The sequence below is a fragment of the Tinamus guttatus genome, unplaced genomic scaffold, assembly GCF_059628265.1.
Source record: "Tinamus guttatus ecotype Peru unplaced genomic scaffold, ASM5962826v1 Tinamus_guttatus_pri_ptg000004l, whole genome shotgun sequence".
Classification (NCBI taxonomy): domain Eukaryota; kingdom Metazoa; phylum Chordata; class Aves; order Tinamiformes; family Tinamidae; genus Tinamus; species Tinamus guttatus.
This window is the reverse complement of record NW_028288538.1, coordinates 16096942-16119102: the sequence shown is the minus strand read 5'-3', so window position 1 is coordinate 16119102 and position 22161 is coordinate 16096942. Positions and strand designations below refer to the sequence as shown.

General features: G+C 36.1%; 1 protein-coding gene across 1 annotated transcript in view; it reads left to right on the top strand.

The window, feature by feature from the left end:
- The window catches only part of VPS13C (vacuolar protein sorting 13 homolog C), a 72556-nt gene that overhangs the window by 31437 nt on the left and 18958 nt on the right, over nucleotides 1–22161 (top strand). Inside the window, exons 36-66 of the mRNA XM_088520597.1 lie at nucleotides 52–199; nucleotides 820–928; nucleotides 1248–1378; nucleotides 2195–2351; nucleotides 3104–3183; nucleotides 3767–3826; nucleotides 4026–4185; nucleotides 5135–5248; nucleotides 5812–5915; nucleotides 6298–6465; nucleotides 6928–7232; nucleotides 7587–7731; nucleotides 8164–8320; nucleotides 8758–8888; nucleotides 9471–9640; nucleotides 10160–10398; nucleotides 11018–11241; nucleotides 12012–12104; nucleotides 13220–13585; nucleotides 13932–14021; nucleotides 14469–14624; nucleotides 15466–15730; nucleotides 16413–16573; nucleotides 16969–17090; nucleotides 17341–17635; nucleotides 18394–18783; nucleotides 19020–19124; nucleotides 19890–20054; nucleotides 20361–20489; nucleotides 20813–20946; nucleotides 21304–21430. Coding sequence (XP_088376723.1) covers nucleotides 52–199; nucleotides 820–928; nucleotides 1248–1378; nucleotides 2195–2351; nucleotides 3104–3183; nucleotides 3767–3826; nucleotides 4026–4185; nucleotides 5135–5248; nucleotides 5812–5915; nucleotides 6298–6465; nucleotides 6928–7232; nucleotides 7587–7731; nucleotides 8164–8320; nucleotides 8758–8888; nucleotides 9471–9640; nucleotides 10160–10398; nucleotides 11018–11241; nucleotides 12012–12104; nucleotides 13220–13585; nucleotides 13932–14021; nucleotides 14469–14624; nucleotides 15466–15730; nucleotides 16413–16573; nucleotides 16969–17090; nucleotides 17341–17635; nucleotides 18394–18783; nucleotides 19020–19124; nucleotides 19890–20054; nucleotides 20361–20489; nucleotides 20813–20946; nucleotides 21304–21430 — 5200 coding nt within the window. The remainder of the gene's footprint in view (nucleotides 1–51; nucleotides 200–819; nucleotides 929–1247; nucleotides 1379–2194; nucleotides 2352–3103; nucleotides 3184–3766; nucleotides 3827–4025; nucleotides 4186–5134; nucleotides 5249–5811; nucleotides 5916–6297; nucleotides 6466–6927; nucleotides 7233–7586; nucleotides 7732–8163; nucleotides 8321–8757; nucleotides 8889–9470; nucleotides 9641–10159; nucleotides 10399–11017; nucleotides 11242–12011; nucleotides 12105–13219; nucleotides 13586–13931; nucleotides 14022–14468; nucleotides 14625–15465; nucleotides 15731–16412; nucleotides 16574–16968; nucleotides 17091–17340; nucleotides 17636–18393; nucleotides 18784–19019; nucleotides 19125–19889; nucleotides 20055–20360; nucleotides 20490–20812; nucleotides 20947–21303; nucleotides 21431–22161) is intronic.

Here is a 22161-nt window from a genome sequence, read left to right as displayed (position 1 = left end):
AATGATAAAATGAGCTTTTTCTAATGTTTCCTCAATTTTATTTATTTTTAGGGCCACCATGGAATCCGATCTGTCACATCCTGACATTCAGATACTTCATCCTATTAATTTGAGCCTGACTGTTAATCGCAACCTAGCTGCAGCTTGGTTTCACAAAATACCTGTGGTGGAGATCAGAGGGCATCTGGATACAATGAATGTAAGTCTTGCCAAAAAAAGAAGGTGATGAGAAGCTTCTTATAATACTGAATGTAATACTAAGCTTTGTTGTTTCCTGGTGCGGAGGAGAAACAAGCTACTGGTCTGTTAATAGCTGCTGAGTATGTTTCAGTCATATTGACAGGTTTATCTATATATAAATGTAGAAATTATGAGGTGTTATAAAAACACCCGAAAATCCTGTGCATGTTTATTAAACTATAAGATGCATAGAGGGGAAAACTCCAAGGGATGTCAAGGAGGGCTGCTTATCTCCTGCCATAAATCAGGATCAGCTTGCGTCAGTATTATGATTGTTAATTCCACAGCTTCTCTAAGCAAGTCATTTTCTGACAAGTATTCTTTTCAGAGGACCTGAATTCTATACCTATATTTGGTCTGGTAACACCAGCTGCAGTGAGGCCAGGGTGGTTGCGTTTTGTGACAATTTATGTACTTTGAAACGAAACAGGAGGTACATCTCTATAAATCTGAAATTAAAACGCCATAGTTTGCTATAAACACTGCTTTTCTTGCTGGAAATCATTGTTCTGCTATGCTAGCAAGTGAACAGTTTAAGAAAACAACTTTTTCTGAGAACTGCTGTTTACTATTTTGTAGATTGTTGTAAATCAAGAGGATTTGAATGTCTTTCTCAAAGTTTTGATGGAAAATCTTGGTGAAGCAGAAGAAAAGCAGTCTCATGCGAAAACCGTCCTGCAAAAGGAAGGTAAGAGATGAAATTTGTTTGCCTTGAATGTCAAGTTTGTTTGCTTTCAGGAATATTGAAAAGCTTTTTATTATCTGCAAATCAAAGTTTGGATTTGACAGTATAATACACAAATTCAGCTGGCTGTAGCTGTTGGTTGTCAGAACACGTTTCTGCTTCCTGTGGCTGCCCTCAAGGTCAAAGCCCTGTTTGTAGAAATTTTTGCCTTTCTCAGGCCACTTTAAGCCATCTAGATGAGTAAAAGACTTGTATGTGTTTCCTGTGCTAATAAAATCGTAGCATTATATCCTGAAGCTAACCTGTTTCTTGAATGCTGCAGGTGAATCCAAAGAAATAGAGAAATCTGTTTTGACCCAGGATAAGAGTGTTCCAGAAGAAATGTCTGAAAAGAGAAAAGGGACATTAAGTGATGAGGCAATCAATATGCTGCTTAATTTTGAAATCAGAGAGGTATTTATCCATTAGAAAATAATATGATTATATAATCTAGCACTCAGATGTGTATATCGGAACAAATGGGCTATGAAGTCCATTTTAAGCATCTGTTCAGGGATTCCTTTAAACATGGGGATATTCATCGAATAAGGTAAAACAGACTTTTCTTAGGATGTTCTGTACTAACAGAGCCTTAAATCCTTCTCACACCATATAGCGTTCCTCTTAGTAATATTGTGGGAAAAATTAAGTAAAAACTGTTTTGTTTGTTTGATTTATGTTTAGAGATACCTAGAACTTCATCTTTAGTTCTAGCAAAATATTGAGAAAAATGCACAAGATAGCTAGTAACTAAGATATTTTATTTGTGCACAAGAAATTATCCAGATATCCTCTTTCTTTGAGGATGTCTACCTGTGGTATTTAAGTGTGAAGATCTGAGCATGGCCTTTATTTTATCCCTCCCTCTTTCTCTCATGTAGTTAATTTTACGTAACTGAGTTTTCTGCTGCGTAATTTTAATCTCACTAAATCTCTGTAGATGTGTTTGTGCAGTAGTGTATCTGTTTTTTTTTTTTTCTTTAAGCCAAAAACCCCACTCCAAACCCAGAAGGAGGTTACTGCTGTGTGGGAGTTCCACTCGGAGACTAGAAACATTCCCCTATCTCTAGCAGTCTGAGAGAAAGTAGTATTACTTTTGAAGCATAGCTGAGAAGTTAATTCCTAATTATAATCGCCTGCTGTAATTTCTGGACAGCTTGATTAAAGTTAAGGAAGTTCAATAATGAATTTACTAAACTTAATGAATTTCTTGCCATTTCTATGTTCAAGGTTGTAATAACTTTGATGAAGCAGGTTCAGAAGGAGAGGTATCCATTACATATTCTAAGTGTGCTACAGCTTGGAACTGAAACCAAAATTAGAAACCATGATCTGACTGCAGCAGCATATCTGAAAAAAGTTACCATGAAGTGCCTTGAAATAACTGGCAAGTATTCTATATAACTCTGTAGGGTGAAAGCAATCAACTTTTATAGCAAGAGGGTAGCAGAGTCAAATAACTTGAAAATAAATAAATCAATAACAAGGGAGGGGAAATAAGTGACACATTAATTTAGTGTCACTGCTGTTCTTGTAGATTTAGTAGAACTGTTTTAAAGGAGAACAGGTTTTATTCCAGTAGCTAGATTTAGCTTGTGGTAATTTCCTTGAGTTAGTTGCCTGCTTGAAGTAGGATTGACTACTACAGGTATTTTAGCTGTTTAGAATGTTTTTAAGCAGTTATAAATTGCTGTAGTTTTAAGTTCTATCGATGTACTTTAATAGCTCCAGCAGCACTAGAAAATGAGCAGCAAAATCCTTGATAGGTCAGGTAATATTTCAAAGTGATGCTGAAGTTATGGCAACTTGTACATAAACTGATGACTGGTATGTAACTACTACATAGCAGTGTATTAAAATAGCGAAATATTTTATCAAGTATTGTGTAAAACTAACAGTAGGAATGTAGATAAGTTTAGCCTGAGTCTTCTCTCATGACTTGTGCTAAGTTTTATTTTGACTTGTTTAAATAAAAAGGTGAATACAGCATTTTACAAGATAAATCTGCAGCTTCTGTGTGAGAGCTGTTTGCTGTTTCAGCAACGATAGTATACAGTAGAGAATTAACATGAAATCAAGGTGTGACTGGAAAGACTTTATAATAATGCAAGTATCAGAAACTTCTTTCTTTATTTGCAGACTCAAAAGGAGATCCGCTTTGTGTTATTAATTCTTCAAGTGAGACTGGTGAACATCTTCTAAAAATGGAGTACATTAAGGTTTTCATACCTTTCAAGATTTTTGGGGAACTAAAATAAGGCTTCTGTACTTCGCCAGCATTGAGAGGTTTTTGTTTTGTTAGTCTATGTAATGTGAATGGATAAGAGACTCTTTGCCAGAGGTAAAAGTAGCGTTTCAGGAAGGCTATGTAGGTGGACAAATATTTTTTAAAGAGGCTGTTTTTCAGAAAGCGCATGAATACCTGAGAACCTGATAGATCCCAGGACCCATGTACTGTGATTTTTTGTTGTTGTTGTTGTCGTCCTTTTCTATGAGAACTTAAAAGATTTATGAACTTTTACTGAAAAAGTAACTAAGCACAAATTGGTCCACTTGTCAGTGGTCCTCAAGTACAAGAAATTTATAAATGTCCGGTTGATTTTTTTGCCAAATATGCTAAACAGTGTCACTCAGCAAAACGTGGTCAACACTGATTCTGTTCAACTTAGTCATTGCTTTAGACAACATTCGCTTCAGGGTTTATCACTTTTCCTTTTTTCCCTTTTGCAATAGGGAAATAAAATAGTTACAGTTTCTAAAGTAAAGACTGATTGTGTGCTTGGACTTTTTTTGCTTTCTTAGGCTGATCCAGATGGACCAGATTTTGATACTATGTACAGAAGCACCAGGCAAAACATAAAGGTAAATGCAGGAATATATTTCAGGATCTTTTTAAGCTTCCCAAATAGCAATAGCTGTATAGCTTTTTTTTTTTTTTTTTTTTTTATTTTTTTCCTCCTGTTTAATGCTCATTAAAGAGACTGTAACTTTCTTTTGTTGCACAAAAGACTGGAAATAAATACTAAGTACACGTTGCCTTATCTCTTCGCCCTTGTTTTAGGTCTTTTTCTCGTGCCTGGATATAGTGCTTCACACAGAGGCTTTACTTTCCATCATGAGTTTTTTTGCATTCAGTGTTCCATCAAGTGGCCTTCCCAGTACTGACAAAGCAGCAGATCACAAAGCTCGAGTAGAACAGAAAGAAAGTACTCTCAGACCAGGTAAAGTGGAGTTAGAAATGCCACACACCAATAGATTAACAGCATCCAACTTTTGCTTTTGAAGGATACTGCTTCAGGTGAATGCATTGCAACTTATTTGGTGAAATAAAATGCATGCAAAATTGAATTTTGGGAGATGATAAACTAATTCTCTAAAAAATGTTTTCTCTAGTGTTAGTATTTGGAGAAGTCAGATACTTTTGTTTATGTCCGTGTTGATTAATCTCACAAATTTTCTTTGCTCAATGCATTTTTCTTTCTAAGTAGTAGATATGCATTAGACACTACCAAAGCCTTTCCAAAGCATCATTGTCACAACTTTATTGCCTTTTAGCTGAAGGACTGTAAGAGTGCTTACACGAATTAAAATAACCAGCTTTAAGACAGAGATCTGTAGCCTTGAATACTACGAGTCTTCTCTATGGAAGCTCCTTAAAGGTGTTTGGTTAGGATGGTGTGTTTGACTTTTGTGTTTCTTTGTAGTTTGTGAAATTCAAGATTTTCTAATCCTAAATGACTTTGTAGTGACTTTTTTTATTTTATATTCTGCAACCGCCTTGGATTTTTTTCTCTTTTTATGAATATGCTCAAGTTAGTCTCACTGCATGCAGAAGAGGGACACTTACTATTTGAGTTAGCATTTCAAGTAATGAAATATACAGTGTATTCAGGGTACTGTTGCCTTCAGACTGAAAATTGGGTATTATGAAAAGAAGGTATTCAGTCTTTATTGCTATTTGTCGGTGTCAATTGGTTATTTGCCTTGTGCCAGAAAAACAGGACTGTATTAATAAAAGCTTATTTAATTTCACACCTGGTAATTAGCGTGAACTTCTGAAGTTGCAGATTGTTTTTGAATAGTTGGTATCTGTACAAAACATAAACGATATAAACTTCAACTTAAGTTATGATTTTTGTTCAACATGTATGTCACTTTTTTCCTATTCAGCGTCTAGTAATGAAACTCGTGATATCTACGATCTAAAACTCACTGCAAAGCTAAATGCTTTCAGAATCTCTGTTTGTGGTCAGACCTGTAGAATTGCAGACATTAGAATACGAGGTAAGTTTTTATTATTATTTTTAATATATTGACTAGTCCATAATAGTGAGAAATACATGCTATTCCCATTTCCCTCTCAGTTTAGAAATGCTAATGTCTACAATGTATATGTACTGCTGTAACATATATTTGAATAAATTGTCATCTTATATGACTTATAGTTAATTTTAATAGCTAAAGTACCTACGAGGGCAGAAAATGTTTGAAGTGGAAAGTTAATTTCTGAATAGATAAAACTGAAAAAGTAGGCACGTGTGTTCTAAGTAACATAAGCCAATATTTTTGATCAGTTAAATCCTAAATAGTGTCAGAAATTTAGTAGGAGTAAATAGTGTCAAAAATCTAGCAGCATAGTCCTACAGAAAATTTTAGTTAGCAGATGACTCATATGCAGTAAAATCAGAATTTGTTTCATGGGCTTAGTATTAGTTGTTAAACCACGAACTTGTCAGTTCCAAACAATTCTTGTTCTTTGTTTTCAGTTTCAAATAATTCTTTCTTCAAAATGATTATGCAAAAAGTTGATGAATTGTCTATTTTCTGCTCTTTTCATCCAAAATCAGGAATGGATGCATCTGTAGCAATTAAAGCTAAAATGATAAAAGCATTCTCCAGACTTGAGGACATTGTAGTAATGAATGTTGATCCAAAGACAATCCATAAAAAGGTGAGGAGCTGTGTAGATTATTTTAAAAAGAAGCAACATTTTCTTTGAAAATTGTTTAATTAAAGCTCTGTAGTTGATTTGTTGTGTTCTGTAATATGAAGTATGATGTAATGCACCAAATGTTAAAGTTTCATCTACCTCAGAGGTGAAAATTCAACTTTGATCCACTGTTTTGCTGTTCTTAAGTCATTTTTCTTTTTTTCTCTTTCTGTCTTTCCTGTATGTCATGCAAGTTTCTTTTGTGTCTCGCATGTATGTATCCAAGTATTGCTGACAAAATGCAGTTCCTTTGTTGTGGAAGTACTTACTGTTTGATAATTTAAGCAATAAGTCTATCATGGTACTGCCTAGTGGTTATTAACTGTTGTATATAATCTTCTAGGCTGTCTCCATAGTGGGAGATGAAGTGTTTAGATTTCAAATGTCACTTTATCCAGATGCTACAGCAGGGGATGCCTACGCAGATATGTCCAAGGTGGATGGTAAAATGTCTCTGAAAGTTGGCTGCATCCGAATAGTTTACCTACATAAATTCTTTATGTCTCTCTTGGTAAGATAGCAATTATAATTCTCTTATTGAAATTACAAGGTTAAAAAACAAAATAAAAAGCAAAACAGGTTTGTATGCTGTTAGTGACCACTTCATTATAGTGAGCTGGTCTACAAGCATGCAGAAGTATTTTGCTGAAGAAATGTCTCTTCCAAGTTGCACTGTATTGTAAAATGAAAAATAAATAGCATGACAAAAGCAATCAGTGAATCATGTGGTAGCTTTAATATCTTAAGAACTGAATAGTTAAATGATATTTAGCTAATATAGGACTCTTACCCCTCCCCACTGCCGGGTTTGGAAGCTTATATGATAGAATTCTAAGTTTTATATTTCTGCTACAGCTAAACTATTTTTCTTAATTTAACCTTTTGTCTGGAGCTTGCGTTTTGCAAGGTGTCGTTTTTGTCCGTTTCATACAGGCTTTTACAGAACTCTTACCTTTTAATTGCTTTCCCATAGAACTTCCTGAACAATTTCCAGACTGCGCAAGAGGCCCTGGGTGCAGTCACAGTGCAGGCAGCAGAGATGGCTGCTTCCAGCATGAAAGACTTCGCTAGAAAGAGTTTCCGTCTCTTAATGGATATCAACTTGAAAGCTCCAGTTATAGTTGTTCCTGAATCTTGGACTTCTTGTAATGCTTTGGTAGCTGATCTTGGTTTAATCACAGTTCAGAATGAATTTAAATTAGTGTTTTCAGATGAATCTTCTCTTCCTCCCGTCATTGACAACATGGATGTACAGCTGACTGATTTGAAGTTATCAAGGTATATGTGGAGTTTTCTTCTATGTAGAGAGCGATTATTTAAAAAAGCCATGCTTTGTATGTAATATAGTTGTATTATTGAAGTATTAGAGGTAGAAGATGAAAGCTGAGAATAATAAGATCTGAGAATTGCGTTTAAACAGAGGTACAGACGTGTCAAGTCTCTAAAACTTGTTGAGAAAAGAGGTATTTTCAGGAGGGAACAGAGTTACATGTAAGTTCATACCTGGGCATAACTGCATGTACACACACATGGCCTACTTAGAAGTAGATAAAGAGTTCTGCTAGACTGATAAGAGTGTTTTTCTCCAACAGCTAAATCTCTCTCTGGTCCTGCTCCTCCTGCCTTTTGTAGGTGCACTGTATCTGCAGATTGTCAACCAGATAGTCAAATTCTGCATCCTGTGAACCTGGCTTTACTGGTGCAGAGAAATTTATCAGCAGCTTGGTATCATAAAACCCCAGCAATTGGTATCAAAGGAGACCTAAAACCAATGCAGGTAACATGACAAATACAACTGTATTTTCAAGACTTACAGAATAACAGTTACTTTAGAGTATACTGCATGAATGGTTGCTTTAATGTCACTATGTTTCTCTCTAACTGAAGTGTTAACTATTGTGATCTTAAATGATTTATTTAAGAGTCTCTTTAAGATGAGAAGGTACTCAACACCTGAAATTTCAGCTATTGTTGTAACTCCTTTTTGTAACAGGTAACAAATGACGCTTTAGGAAAAATGGACATAGGTCTCTCTTGAAGCCTAGGATGTTTTGACTGGAATTGTTTTGACTGACAGATTTTTGATGAAATTGGCATGTTGTTTCCTCTTCACCTTTGTGTACTATTGATAAGTTTCTGCATTGGAAAGAAGAGTGAATACTGGAGTAGCATCACACAAAAATGAAGCTGTGGGCTTGTCATTTTACAGATTGCGCTCAGTGAAGATGATCTAACCGTTATCATGAAAATTTTACTTGAAAACATTGGAGGGGCTTCTGCACCACCAAATACTGTACATCAGAGCATTGAAGAAATGAACATAGTTAAAAAAGGAAAAGTTTCAAGTGAATCTGACTTCTGTGAGGGTATGTTCAAATCAAAATCTGAATAGATTTAAGGATAAGATTACTTGTAAATTCAAATATCCTATGTACTCAAAACATGTCAATATGTCTAAATAATTTTCAGAACTGCTTTACTGTATCCATGAAAAATTATAGATAGGAGTGTGTGCATGCACTAAAAACCTTGTAATGGGAGCTGTTGAGCGTTCAAAACTTTGTAACATTCATTATCCTAATTATCAAGTGCTTCAAAGTTTATCAAGTTCTTAAACCAATCTGTGCTAGAAAATTTTAATATCGCTCGAATAGCATAAAGGGATATTCAGTATTCAAAAATGAAAAATGTCTTATTTTCCTATTTGTGTGGGATACGTTCTGATCTGAAAAGAAAAAAAAGGAAAAAACCCCAAAGTTGGTGTTCTATAGAAATGTTTTAAGTATTTTCTTTTCACTCATAGATCCTTCTGTTGCTGTGGGACAGAAAAGTGTTTCTACAGTTCAGTCTTCTGCGGAATATTCTACAACACTTAAATTTGACTTTAATTTTGAGTCACTTTCAGTAATTCTCTACAATAGCAATAAAAAAGAGGTTTGTGACATCTTTTACTCTGAGTGGGGTAGGGAATTTAAGCCTCTTGCATCCAAAATTACAATGGATATGTGGTGGCATTTTGTTAGAATAAGCAATGCAGAAATTTGTCATGAGTTTCATATGAGGATCTGTACTTTTTCCTTTTTAAAAGTTTTTGCAAAATGAGCTTCAGTGGGAAGAAAATCATATAGTGGTATTTGATTTGAATTTCATGTTGCTTTTCGATATCCTTCCAAAGTAACGCTGAGCGTTTTGGAGTCCTAGTTGTAAATGGAATGGGCAAAACTGTAGGTGTGATGGGAGTGGAGGCATCCCTTGGTGGGAAGTGAGGATGGAATATGTGCCTTCACGGCTGCTAAAAATGCCCTGAGGACAACTCCACGGCAACCCAACCTGCTGGTTCTGTTCTCCTTGTTTTCATTTGGGTGATTTATCTGGAGGATTGGTGAAAGCAGCAGGCTAACCCAATCCTTCTCTTCCACAGACCAAACTTGTTTGTTTCTAGCTTGTTGCTAGTGTTAAAGAACTGGCTTGCTCTTTTGGCATGTGATAGTTTCACCATTTCTCCTTGTCCTGTAGAAGTCTCTGATTTTGGTGCATAGTGACAAATTGCGCCTTGGTGAACTTCGGCTGCACCTCATGGCTTCGTCTGGAAAGATGTTTTCAGATGGCTCAATGGATGTTAACGTTAAACTGAAGGCATGTACCCTGGATGATCTCAGAGATGGAGTTCAGAATGTGACTGCAAGGTAAATTTTAGTATATGAGAAATGGAAAAAATGCATGTAATTTGGGAGTAGGACTGATTCTCTTTATTGTGTACTTAGCTTCACGTGGTATTAATAACGCAAAAGACTTTCAATTTTTGTTATGCTGTGCAACAAATCCATGAGTTATGTAATCTTTATCAAGTTAAACAGATTTTTGTTTTGCTAATCTGGGAGATGGAAATAACATGGGAGCTTTGAGTATTTCAATCAAATTGTTCAAGACAGCTTTAGTTAGAATTCTGTGCACTAAAACTTTAAGTCTGATTATGTACTACATAGTTAGTTCCTGAATTGTAGCTCATGAATTTCAGTTTGAAAGTACTCCTCTGTAAGAGATAAGTCCATACCCTCTCATTTCCATAGAAAATGCTCATTCCTTATGTTATATATCTTTTTTAATAGAACAGGAAGAAATATTGAAATGACTTATGCAGCCTAGTTGTTCTAGATCTATCTATAACGATAGTTGTAATAGTTCTTGTTAAATTTATTTTCCAGAATGATAGACAAAAAAGATGACACAAATGACAGTTCTATGATAGATCTAAGCTACAAGCAGGATAAAAATGGAATTGAAGTAGTTGCCGTCCTTGATAAACTCTATGTTTGTGCCAGTATGGAGTTTCTGTTGACAGTAGCAGATTTCTTCATTAACTCAATGCCAGCATCCTCAACTGAAAGGTCTGCACAGCTCCAGTTAAAGAATGTTGCCCCTGGGAAGCTGAAGCCAGAAAAAGGTGTGTTTTTTTTTTTTTTTTTTTAAACTTACTATTTCTTCTTTTTTCACTTTTACAAACTTTATACTGAAATTTACCAACATTGCTTGCAGTCTGAATTAAACCATTTTATTCTTCATAATGTGTGAATTGGCCATGGTCAATCGTCTGAGGAGGAGACAGATACTTCAGAAAAATGACACTTGGGACTACATAATGTGTATTGCTGGGTGTAATCCATGGTATCTACCTATATCTACTTTTTCTATAGTTCACCACGTCTCAACTTGGCACTTCCTTCATTGTGTCAATGAGATGTGCCAATATTTCCAGGAACTATTAAGCTTAGCCTTTATAATGAGTCCTAGATGCAGGAGGATCGCACACCACTCTACTGCCCATCTCAAAAAAGTGGCTTCCCCGTCACCAGGAACTCACCATGATAGAGCATCCCACTTGTGAGTGGGATAAATACACTATGATTCTCTTCCTCCGTCTGAAGCCTGAATAGATATCAAATTCTGTATTGCTGAACTTGTTTCAGTTAGTAAAACTTAACTCTAAAGAAGCTGTTTACTTTTTAGTAATGAAACAGAATTAAATGGTTTATTTGCTTTTGTTTTTTTCTTTCCTTGAACAGAAATACGGTCAAATATGACGGTGAAAGCTGTGATCATGGATCCAGAAATAGTGTTTGTTGCAAATTTGACCAGTGCTGATGCCCCTGCCTTAAAAGTTTCCTTCCAGTGTGACTTTTCTCTGGTATCTGGAAAGCTTGCACAAAGGATGACAGCTCAAGTAAAGGACTTCAAAGTGTTGGCCTGCGCCTTCCTTCAACAAAAACAAGACAAGAGTGTTACTACGGTAAGAAAACGCTTTTTGCCCTGAGAAGAGTAGTGAGAGTTCTTGACAGGCATGTTCTGTTGCCATAACAATAGCACTCGAATAACTGTTCTAACTAACAAACTTTATTATGACTTCTAACTTTGTTATAAAGGTCGGGAGGGACTATAAGGTAGCCACGTGCTGTTTAAAGGTGAAGCCTTTATCAGTGTGCATCAGTAAGCTTCAGCTCGGAGAGCTTCCTCAGAAACCTGGGCATGGGTACGCTAAATTTTAGACTCCTTAGTGATGCAACTGCACGAGAAACTTTTGAAAGTCAAGGGCACTAATTGACATCTAGCTGTCAATTGGCTTGTTGCAGTGGAGAGTGGTGCTCTAGATAGCCTTACACATTCCATATGGAATATCATTTACACAAGTCAGGGAGCCACAAGGGTTCCCTGCATGTGTGGTTCAATGCACACATAATATCTTTCCTTACATGTTTAGTACACTTAAGCATTCACTTTTATTTCATTAAATCATCTCTGTGTTGTATTTTGGCTTTTTTTAAGTCTTTTGTCAAAAACTTAATTTTACTAGCTCTTTTAGATTTCTTTCTTTACAAAAGAGCATTTGTATGAGTTTGAACACTGGTATGAAGCATGACCACAATCTGTTTATAACATTGAAACATATATTACAAGAAATATTATATGCAGTCTGTATCATTTGGCATATGAAATTTAAAAATGCAAGAGGATGAAGAAGGCTGGAATTATCATAATAATCACATTAAATTTTTCACTCAGGTGTTACGACCATGTTCTTTGGTAATGGAAAATATGACACATGTCTCAGGGATACAAACTGTGGTAGTAACAATAGAAGAACTTACTATAAAGGTAAGCAAAAAATATTAAAGGTGTCTTTAAATGAACAGTTGTGTGTCTCAGAGGAACTGTATTTTGGATTTGGAAATTAACATGTTCCTATTCATCATTTTTGTTTTCCCCATTACTTTAAACCTGGTAATAGGCATTCAGGATCTTCATAGTTTCTTTATTGTGAATAATAATTATGTATATGGCAACTCACTTCCCATTTTGGCACTTAGTTCAGATACTACCGGTGTTTCCTAGATTCATACTCTCCCCTCTGCTTTCTCTTCAGAGACTTAGAAACAGGAAAAATAAAACTCCATATAGACAATACAGAAAGGCCAAAGTATCCACTTTGAGAAAATAGGAATGTTTTTTTCCAATTAATTAATACTTTTAAATGATGCAGGAATCTGGTGGCTCGTGGGCGCAGTTGTGGGGGTTTTTGCACATACAGTTGCACTAGCTGCTTCAAGATCATTTTAAGTCTGTTAACTCGATTTCTAGGATGATATACAATGTAAATCATCATGTTCTTAATAGGTGAATTAGTAAGTCAGATATATCTAAAATAATGGTCTTTCCCACTAAAATTAGATAGCTCTTCTTTAAGTTATTCACTAATTTGCATTTCTGATCTGAAAAGATTAGTGGTGAAACCTTAAATTTGAAGCAATAATACATTGTGTGTTGAAATGTAGTGTTAATAGAAGCAGTATTGTACATTACTCTGCAAATATGATATTTTGATCATTTGAGCTTCTTAAAATTAGGTATATTGATGTTTTAAAATGTAATAGGAAGAAAGTGAATATTGCTTGCAGTTATGGGGGTGCCATACATCAGTGACAGTAGGACTCCAGAGATTATTGCTTTTCAGCCAGTGGAAATAAGAGCAAAGAACTAGAAAGTTAAAAGTAGGAAATGAAAGTAAGAGGAGATTCATGAATGGGTTGTTTTTTTCATATTGGAATGTAAGATGCTTAAATCTTGTGAGGGCCTTGTAATGCTCTGAATCTGTGCAAAGAACCCCAAAGGTATTTGTCATTTCCACTTCTCCCTTATTTTACCTGCTAATGCACTTTTTGAAAGCACTTTGAGCTGTGATGTTGATCATCATCTCTTTCTTTTCTCTGAAGATCTCACCAATAATTCTCAATACTGTGATAACCATCATGGCTGCCATAAAACCAAAAGCAACAGAGGAGGACTCTAAGGGAGCAGCTGAAGTTTGTGAAAATCTGTGGCAAGTGAAGCCTATTGATCAGTGCAATGCTTGGTTTCTTGGTGTGGATGTAGCCACCGAAGCAACAGAAACCTTTAAGGACCGTGAGCATATTCTGAAGCAGGAGAAGTTTGACATCGTAGTGAAATCATTTCAGGTCACCTTGGAATGTGGCCTGGGACATCGCACTATTCCTTTATTGTTGGTAGAATCTGTATTTTCAGGTGTCCTTAAAAACTGGTCTTCGCTGATGGAGGCCACAGCTGATATGGCACTAGAGGTAGGTAGAACCCAGGATTATCACTTGAAAATACTTCTTTCACAGACACCATAGGAGATAGTAGAGACTGCATTACTTTAGTAAAGTTATGAAGCAGAGTTAAGGAATTGCCAGATTGTTTGGCCTTATCATTCTAAAATTAAGTCAGATAACGTATTTATATCACTTAAGAAAAATGGATGATATATTACATTTTTTTGTGAATATTATTTTTAAGCCTTCAAAAAATCAGGAAATTAAGGTTGAAAAAGGCAGTTTTTGATAGGCAATCTTACTAGCTGCTGTAGAAGCATTTTTTTTGTAATTTCCTTTTAGATGCCATATTTAATTTTTGTTCTTTCTTTAGGTTCACTATTACAATGAAACTTATGCAGTGTGGGAGCCTCTTATTGAACGAGTTGAAGGAGGAAGGAAGCAATGGAGTTTAAAGTTGGAAGTATGTAAAGATACTTGACACTGAAATATTCACTCTGAATAGACAACTAATACGATGACAGCTTCATTTAATACAACATTTCAAATGCTCTTGCTTAGAGGGGGTTGTGCAATTTGACATGGAAAAAATCAGTCTATAAGACTTAAGTTTTTTCTGAATAATATTCCTTAACCACTTCTTGGGCAAAACGAAACATAGGCATGCAGAATGGGAAGAAAATAACTTATTTGTCTTTGGTATTGCTGCAAATTTTCCATATTACTGGTAAGTTCACGTATTAGATACCTTATGGATTTACAAGATAAAGGTAAAGTTGTTGTTGTTGTTGTTGTTGTTGTTTTTTTTGCTTTGGAAAATATTCACATCTAAGTAAATCTTTTTCAGAGAACCTCGTTCTTTGAATTAGGCAGCTAAGCATTCAAAGAACTAATGAAATTTTTGTTTTAGATGAAGACCAACCCTGTCCAAGAGAGAAGTCTGATGCCTGGGGATGATTTTATCATTCTTCCTGAGCCACAAACTGCAGTTAACATATCTTCGAAGGAAACAATGAATATAACAATATCCAAAAGTTGTCTTGCTGTTTTTGATAATTTAGCCAAGGTAACCCAAAGGCAGAAGGTGCTGAATTATTTGGCTTTTGAAGAAATTTGTGTTGCTGGTCATAAGTTGGTGATTGTCCTGCAGCCCTGTCAGGTTATTTAGTGGGAATGACAGTTGGGCTGATAGTCCTTGAGGGTTAAGAAAAAGATGCTGCTCGCTTGTGTTAGGAGAACACTTGCTTATGCAGGACTTGAGGATCATGGTGGAAAGGAAGGACACTTTTCTTTTTATCTGTCAGAAAATAGGTTGTAGTAGGAAACAGCCATGTTTCGTGGAATGTTTAATTTTCCTTTGGTTTGCTCCTTAATCTGCTGCCTGTAAGGCTGTTCCTTAATAGGATGCAAGGAAAAGTTGTTTTTTTGGAAAACTGGCCTTTAAACTGAGGAAGTAGAATGCCCGGTGTGTTCAGAATTGGTTTTTCTTTTATTCTTCTGTCTATAAGAATACTTTTGAGGGCCCTAGATTATATTTCTCTTTTTATTTAAGAAAAACAATTCTTGGTCACTGAATCAAACTATTTACACAGCATGTGACTTAAGAACATTTATTTTGTAACTCTAAATGAATATCAATTCTCTAAGAAAGTGAAAGAGAGCAAGTTCTCTAAGCAAATTCAGTTTATGCTGGTTTGGGACTGTTAATAGGGCTCTGTGTAATAGCCATGTTTGGAAGAAGTTGTGGTTGAAAATGAAGTAAATGTATGGTAGTTGCTACAGTGTATATAACTTTTTTTTTTTTTTTACTCAAAATAATATTTTCTTGGCACTTTTAAAGCCTTTCAACAAGACGTTCATGTTGTGGTTGTTTGCATATAACATTTTATACATGTTTTGCATTGCAGGCATTTTCAGAAGGGACTGCATCCACGTTCGATTATTCCTTTAAGGACTCTGCTCCTTTTATGGTGAAAAATGCCCTGGGTGTTTCTATCCAAGTGCTTCCTAGCTCTAATTTCCGGAGAGTTGGCACATCAGAAAAGGGTAACGTGAACGAAGTAGAAATTGGTCAGAGCCTGGAACTCGAATACTCTGGTTTTGAACCTCTTCAACGAGGAAGGCTGTCTGCATTGCACCGACAAGAAAGCTCCCTCTTCTCTTTGAATTTAGGTATTGGTCTGGGAAACAAAATACATGATGGTGGTGTTGAGAATGGGGAGAATGGGGGACACAGCTTGGTAATCCATAACTAAATTCTGTGTGATCAAAATTCAGGTCAAGTATATCCTGTGATGAAACCACTTCTGACTACTGACAGTTATAATCAATACATATATGAAGTAAAATTTCTTCTCTGAATTTTCTCCAGAGATTGAAAAGTCAAAGTTTTATTTTCCCATTGGAAAAACAACAGAAAAAGTGACGTGTTCTCTATGGGGGTAACTGATAGACCATCTTACAGACTCAGCAAGGAACATAGTTTCATTCTTCTTCTAAACAGGATTTGTATTCATTTGTTATTCATCCACACTACTACAACTTATATTCTTGTAGTTAATCACTTAACTGAGAGTGGTTATTATGTTTTCTGAGTTTTCAGCTTTGCTAAAAAAATATTCCTAGGAACCTAGGATGTAGTACGTCCTAATACACGATATCACTTTTGCTGGGTTTTGTTTTTTTTCCTTTTTCATCCTGTTCTGTATCAAAGATCTCACCTTTCTTTCTTTCTTTTCTTACTTTTATTACAGGGCAATTTTGCTGGTTGTTGTTGGATTTAGAGAATCTTAAGTATTGCTGAAATCATTAAAATAGTAACCTGATTTTTTTTATTATTATTTTAATTGATTAGAAATTCAAGGATATAAAGAGGTGGTAAAAACTCCCATAGCCAAACCAGGTCGTCGACTGTATAATGTAAGAAATCGGCTTGTTGATCATTCAGACTCTGTCCTTGTACAAATAGATGCTGCAGAAGGAAATAAAGTTATTACTGTGCGATCTCCACTTCAGGTAAAAAATAAAGCAAAACACACACACGGGCACCCCTCAAAAAACAGAAAAAAAAAAAAAACACATACCCAAAAGCAGTGTTCTCTCGATCTGTGACTTGGCTTTGATTTCTTAATGCAGTTTTGTCATCTCATCCTTTTCCATAAAGCTGCTTAGTGTAAAAGATAGCTAACATATTGTGTGCACCTGCTTTTTTCCCAATGAATGATTAAGATTGTAGGGTTTTTTTTTCTGGGGGAAAGTTTTTTGTGTTAATTTTGTGCTTGTGTTTTAATTCTGGTCCTCATAATAACCTTATCCTTGAGTTGGTAGCTCTACCTTTCATATGATGTGATATTTTAAACAGGTTGTTTGTGAAATACAAATGTAATCCAACGTATGCATTTTTATCCTAGATCAAAAACCATTTCTCCATCCCATTCAAAATCTATAAATTGGCTAGAGACTCCAGGGCACTGGAACCCATTGGCATATCTAAGCCAGAAGAGGAATTTCATGTTCCTTTACATTCTTACAGGTACATGTTCTTTATTTTATAGGTCACGTCATTGTGAGACTGTATATATAAATGCAGCATTACTGTGAAAGCTTAAATGTGCACTTGGAACTTTTTCTTCCCCCTTGACAGGGGCCTAATAAAAAGCAAATGTTATCTTTCGTAAGTAGTTGTGCAGTATTCTGCAAAGGCCCTCCGGAATGGTTTGAATGATTGAAGTTAGTCAATTCAGAAGTACTTGGTGTAGCGTAAATCTGTTCTCTTTCCACAGGTGTCATCTATATATTCAACCAACAGGCATGCTAGAAGGTCAATTCAAAGAGTCCACAACTTACATTGTTTGGAGGGAAGAGCTGCATCGAAGCAATGAAGTGAAATGTTTGTTACAGTGCCCGTCTACCGAGACAAACTTCTTACCTCTGATAGTCAGCACAGTAGCTGTACCTGATCAACTGAACTTCATTTCTGCATCTGGAGAGGAGTGGGATCCTGCCTACATTATCCACCTTTACCCTACATTGACTGTGAGGAACCTTCTGCCATACTCCTTGAGGTATTTACTTGAGGTAAGTTATCTTTCAGTTTAATTTTTAAAGCTTTTACTTGTCTTTAAGCAAGATTAAATACATTTTAAAATGGAAGATGTACTACTTTACTACTGTACTGTAGAAGATACTGCATGCTGCCTGATGTGCTTTCTATTATAACCGAGTCACTTGATGGATTGGTGTGTGAAATCTTGCAGTATTAACTGCTATTTCTTTGGGTGCACCCTTCTTTGCTCTTGAAGTTAAAATCATGTACTCAGAAGGACTTGTTATACCCTCCTAAGAGCCTGATCATGTTCTGCAAGATAGCTTTGGCATGGGAAAAAGTGTCTTGAGCTATCTGGAACTAATTTCTTCCACAAAAATGGAACTTCATTGCCCTTCTGGCATGCACTCTTCATTGGGGAATATTGTGAAGTCTCACTTGCCCAGATCATAGAGGAATTCTTTGCAAAATACTGTGAAATTTTTTTCCCCTTCTGTCTGTATCTTCGGCATCTAGTATTTCATTTTCTGTGAAAGCTGAGTGATTTTCAGTAAGTAGAAAAGGAGTGCAAAGTTAGAATCACCATTCTAAATTGTTTTCTATCCTCGTGTAACTAGTGACTTCCATGTACATCTGTTTGTTTCACTTCTGCAGAGAATAATATGGCAGTATTGTCAGTTTTCCTTCCCTTCACTGTAATTCACTACCCAAGTGCTGCTTTATAAATACCTACATTTTCTCCATTAGAAAACCAGGAAATCAGAAAACTTCACTTGCAATTCTGTTACAGGGAACAGCAGAAGCTCGTGAGTTGCCAGAAGGGAGTGCGGCAGATGTTTTTCATTCAAGAATCAATGGCGAATTAATGGAGCTTGTATTGATAAAATATCAAGGCAAAAACTGGAATGGACATCTTAAAATTCATGATGGGATGCCTGAATTTTTTTCAGTGTGTTTCACATCGCATTCTGCAGAATCGATGACAGTGGATATTTCCATACATATCAGACGAATTGGAAGTCGCATGATCTTGTCTGTGTTCAGTCCTTATTGGCTAATCAACAAGACTTCCCGTATTCTTCAGTATCGAGCTGAGGATACTCATGTGAAGCATCCAGCAGATTACAGAGATATTGTTTTGTTCTCCTTTAGGAAGAAAAATATTTTTAGTAAAAACAAGGTATGCTTAAAAAAGGATGGCACTTTTTGATTGTTCCCCCTTTGCTGCCTGCATTGTCTTGTAATATCATCTTTCTTGGATTTCAAGCTGAGACAATAAACCAAAATGAGTATAATTTTAAGTGTTGTCTTAATATTGGGAAATGTGTGGGAAAATTGTGCCTCAGAGTGCATGAACTGTAAAATGGAAATGAATTTATTGAAAAACTCGAATTGTTAAATGTTTTTTATTCATAGATCCAGTTATGTATTTCGACAAGCACTTGGTCGAATAGCTTTTCCCTTGATGCTGTGGGAAGCTATGGATGTGTCAGATGTTCAGCTAATCACATGGACTATCTGGTAAGATGTGTTTTCTGTGGCATGTGCTGTTTTCTTGGGGTATTTTTGGCTTGCATAGTTGCGGCTATGGCTGTCTTGCACTTAGTCAAATATTAGTCAAATATTTAATGGTCAGAGTAATACTATTATTATGCCACAGCCGCTCAGTTTCCCTTGATAAGCGTGTGACCAACAGGGAAGCTTCAATATAATTTGTAAACGTGTATTTACATAACAATTAAGTATCCATTATTAGGCTGTTCAAAAATACAATAGCGAACTTATGCAGTACAGATAGTTCATAGTTGATCACATGTGTTTTGACCCTCGTGCAGCAAGCTTCTCTACGACTAGGTCTACATGACTAAGTAGAATAAGAACACAGTAGGCGATATTATATGCATACATGGGGGATTTTGATTCCATATACTCTTGAATTGACCTCTAATGAAGTAGTTGCCTACTGTTGCTGCCGTGGTTGATTTTAGAGAGGTTCTAGTTGGATTTACCCTCCTAAAAAAATAGAGGGGGACGTAGCAGGGAAGAAAAGATACAGTTGAAACCCTTTATTTTTTAAGCACTGTGTTGGGCCGTGTCGTGTACATCCTTGCATTGTGCTACATACTGATCACTCCTCTTACTGCAAGTGTTCAGCGAGTTGTGTGTCAGCCTTCATAATCACAGTAATGTTGGCTTTGCTCTTCTTCCTTCCTGACTTTTCCCTTAAGCTTGCCTACACTGTTATATTTGTCCTCTTTGATTGATGAAACTGTCCTTGTTCAACAGGTTGGTGTTAGCATCAAAATAAGTAGTTTTAACCTTACAAGGATAGTTACGTTCACTCCATTCTACACAATAGCGAACAAATCTTCCCTGGAGCTAGAAGTTGGTGAAATTGGTCCTGGTGGCTCTTTTCCAACCAATAAATGGAATTATATCTCAAGTTCAGAGGTAATATTTCAATTTGATTCCTTTGGTTGCTGTCAGAGACAAATAGCTGGTCCGTAGACAGTCGCTCATTCCTGAGGGCCTCGTGCAGCTGCTTCACTTATCTCAGGGCAGCTTGAACTGCACGGGCTGCAGTGGTAACTGGATCAAGTTCTCAGTCAGGATAAGCTACTAAATATAGATCAGATGTCTATCAGTAGATATTGGGGTAAGAGCTTTGATCACTCAAGATTACATTTATCTTAGTACTGGCTTAGTAAATTGAACGTATATGAAGTATTAAAGTCCTACATATTTCCTGTTTTCCAGTGCCTTCCATTTTGGCCTGAGAACTCATCTGGTGAGCTGTGTGTAAGAGCAGTTGGTTACGAAATCCCATCCAAACCATTCCCATTTAAAATCCAGGACAATGGTACTCTGCTGAAGCTGGAAGAATTGGTGAGACTGTGGCTTTGTGTGGTCTCTTTTTATGCCTTTTTTTAGCTTTGTTGTGTCCCAAAAGTAGGATTAAAACTTTTTGCTTTACAGCAGTTTTGTTTTAGTTTAAGTATATTCAATTAAATCTACATGTAGCTTGTGAATTTTATTAATGCCTAAAGCCAGTGCCTACTGTATTTGAATAGATTTAAAAAAATTGCACAGGCAGTTGCTAATGTGGGATATTTCCCTGTTTTATTGTCAGCTTGCTCTGAAAATAATGACTTGATCTTTTCTAATTCAAATTTATGTAAAGGGCAAACATTGAACTCTCTCCCCAACAGAATGGGGGCTTACTGGTAGATGTGAATGTTTCTGAACACTCGACTCTCATAAGCTTCTCTGATTACCATGAGGGAGCTGCTCCAGCTCTTATTGTTAACCACACTTCCTGGGACTCTCTCAGATATAAGCAGAGGTATGTGAAATAGTATAGCTTTTTTCTTATTTATTTATTCAATTGACAGCTCTCTGTTGTGAAAGAAGTAGTGTTTTAAAAAAGAAGCGTCCTTTTCTTGATCAAGCCCTTACAGTGATGTATTTTATGCCTGCTTTTAAGCAGTCTTAAAAGTGCAAGGAGGTAGTGTAGAGCAGGCACTTGGGCCCAAGTACCCAGCCAGGAGCACCAGGAGCCCATGGCTCAGGCTCTCGGATGCAGGGGGGTAGAGCCCCATTGTCCTGTGCCATGGTTTGCACCACTGCGCATTAAGAGCATTAAAGCATTGGTCTTAAAAACATTGAAAGCTGTCATCTAATTGCTCCTTTTAACCTTCAGTGGATTGCAAGAGGAAATGGAGTTGAAGCCAAAGCAAGTATGCCTCTTTGCGTGGACAGAGCCAACTAAAACAAAAAAGTTGACTTGGATGTACTCCCAAAATTTTGGTGAACATGACCTACTTAAGGTACGTCTTAAAATAAATAAATGAAATAAGTTCTGAAACAATTTAGGACTGTAACAAGTCTAAAATGATCTAGGACAGAGTTTTTTCAGTCACTTGTGTTGTAGGAGTCTTTTGAGTCTACTTTCAAATAGAAAGGCTGTAATTTTTTGATTAATATATTTGGAGGATTAGGCATAATCTCCATCTTGTGTTTTCACTATGATTTCCTTGTATACAAAGAAATAATGACAGAGTGCAATAACTATAGCAATATCATAAGTGATATATACCTAATGAATATTCTTCTGTAATGCTGCATTTAGCTGGAGTATTTCCCTGAAGTCAGATTCAAGTCCTGACCCTTGTGACTGAAGTTCCAATGCAAACTTAAAAAATCTTAAAACGCAACTATTTCACTTAGGAAGCTATTTCCTCCATATATCATTATGGTTACATTCATGACTACTTGGGGATTTTGAAAAATTAGATTTTAATATATTTCATTTCTCACAATTTTATTAACAAATAAGAATTTCCTGTGTTTAATAACTGTCTGGCTATTTAGTCTTTTATAACTTAATGACTTATTCCCACACCACTCGAGGTTCTAAGTCTCATATTTTTCTGTGGAGGTTGTTGTTTCCTAATTGAATCCAATGCTCAATTGACTTATCCACGAATATTGCTGGAATGCCTAATCTTGAAGGCCTCCCTGTTTATCTCTACCACTCCTCCCAAAGCCCTCAAACAAG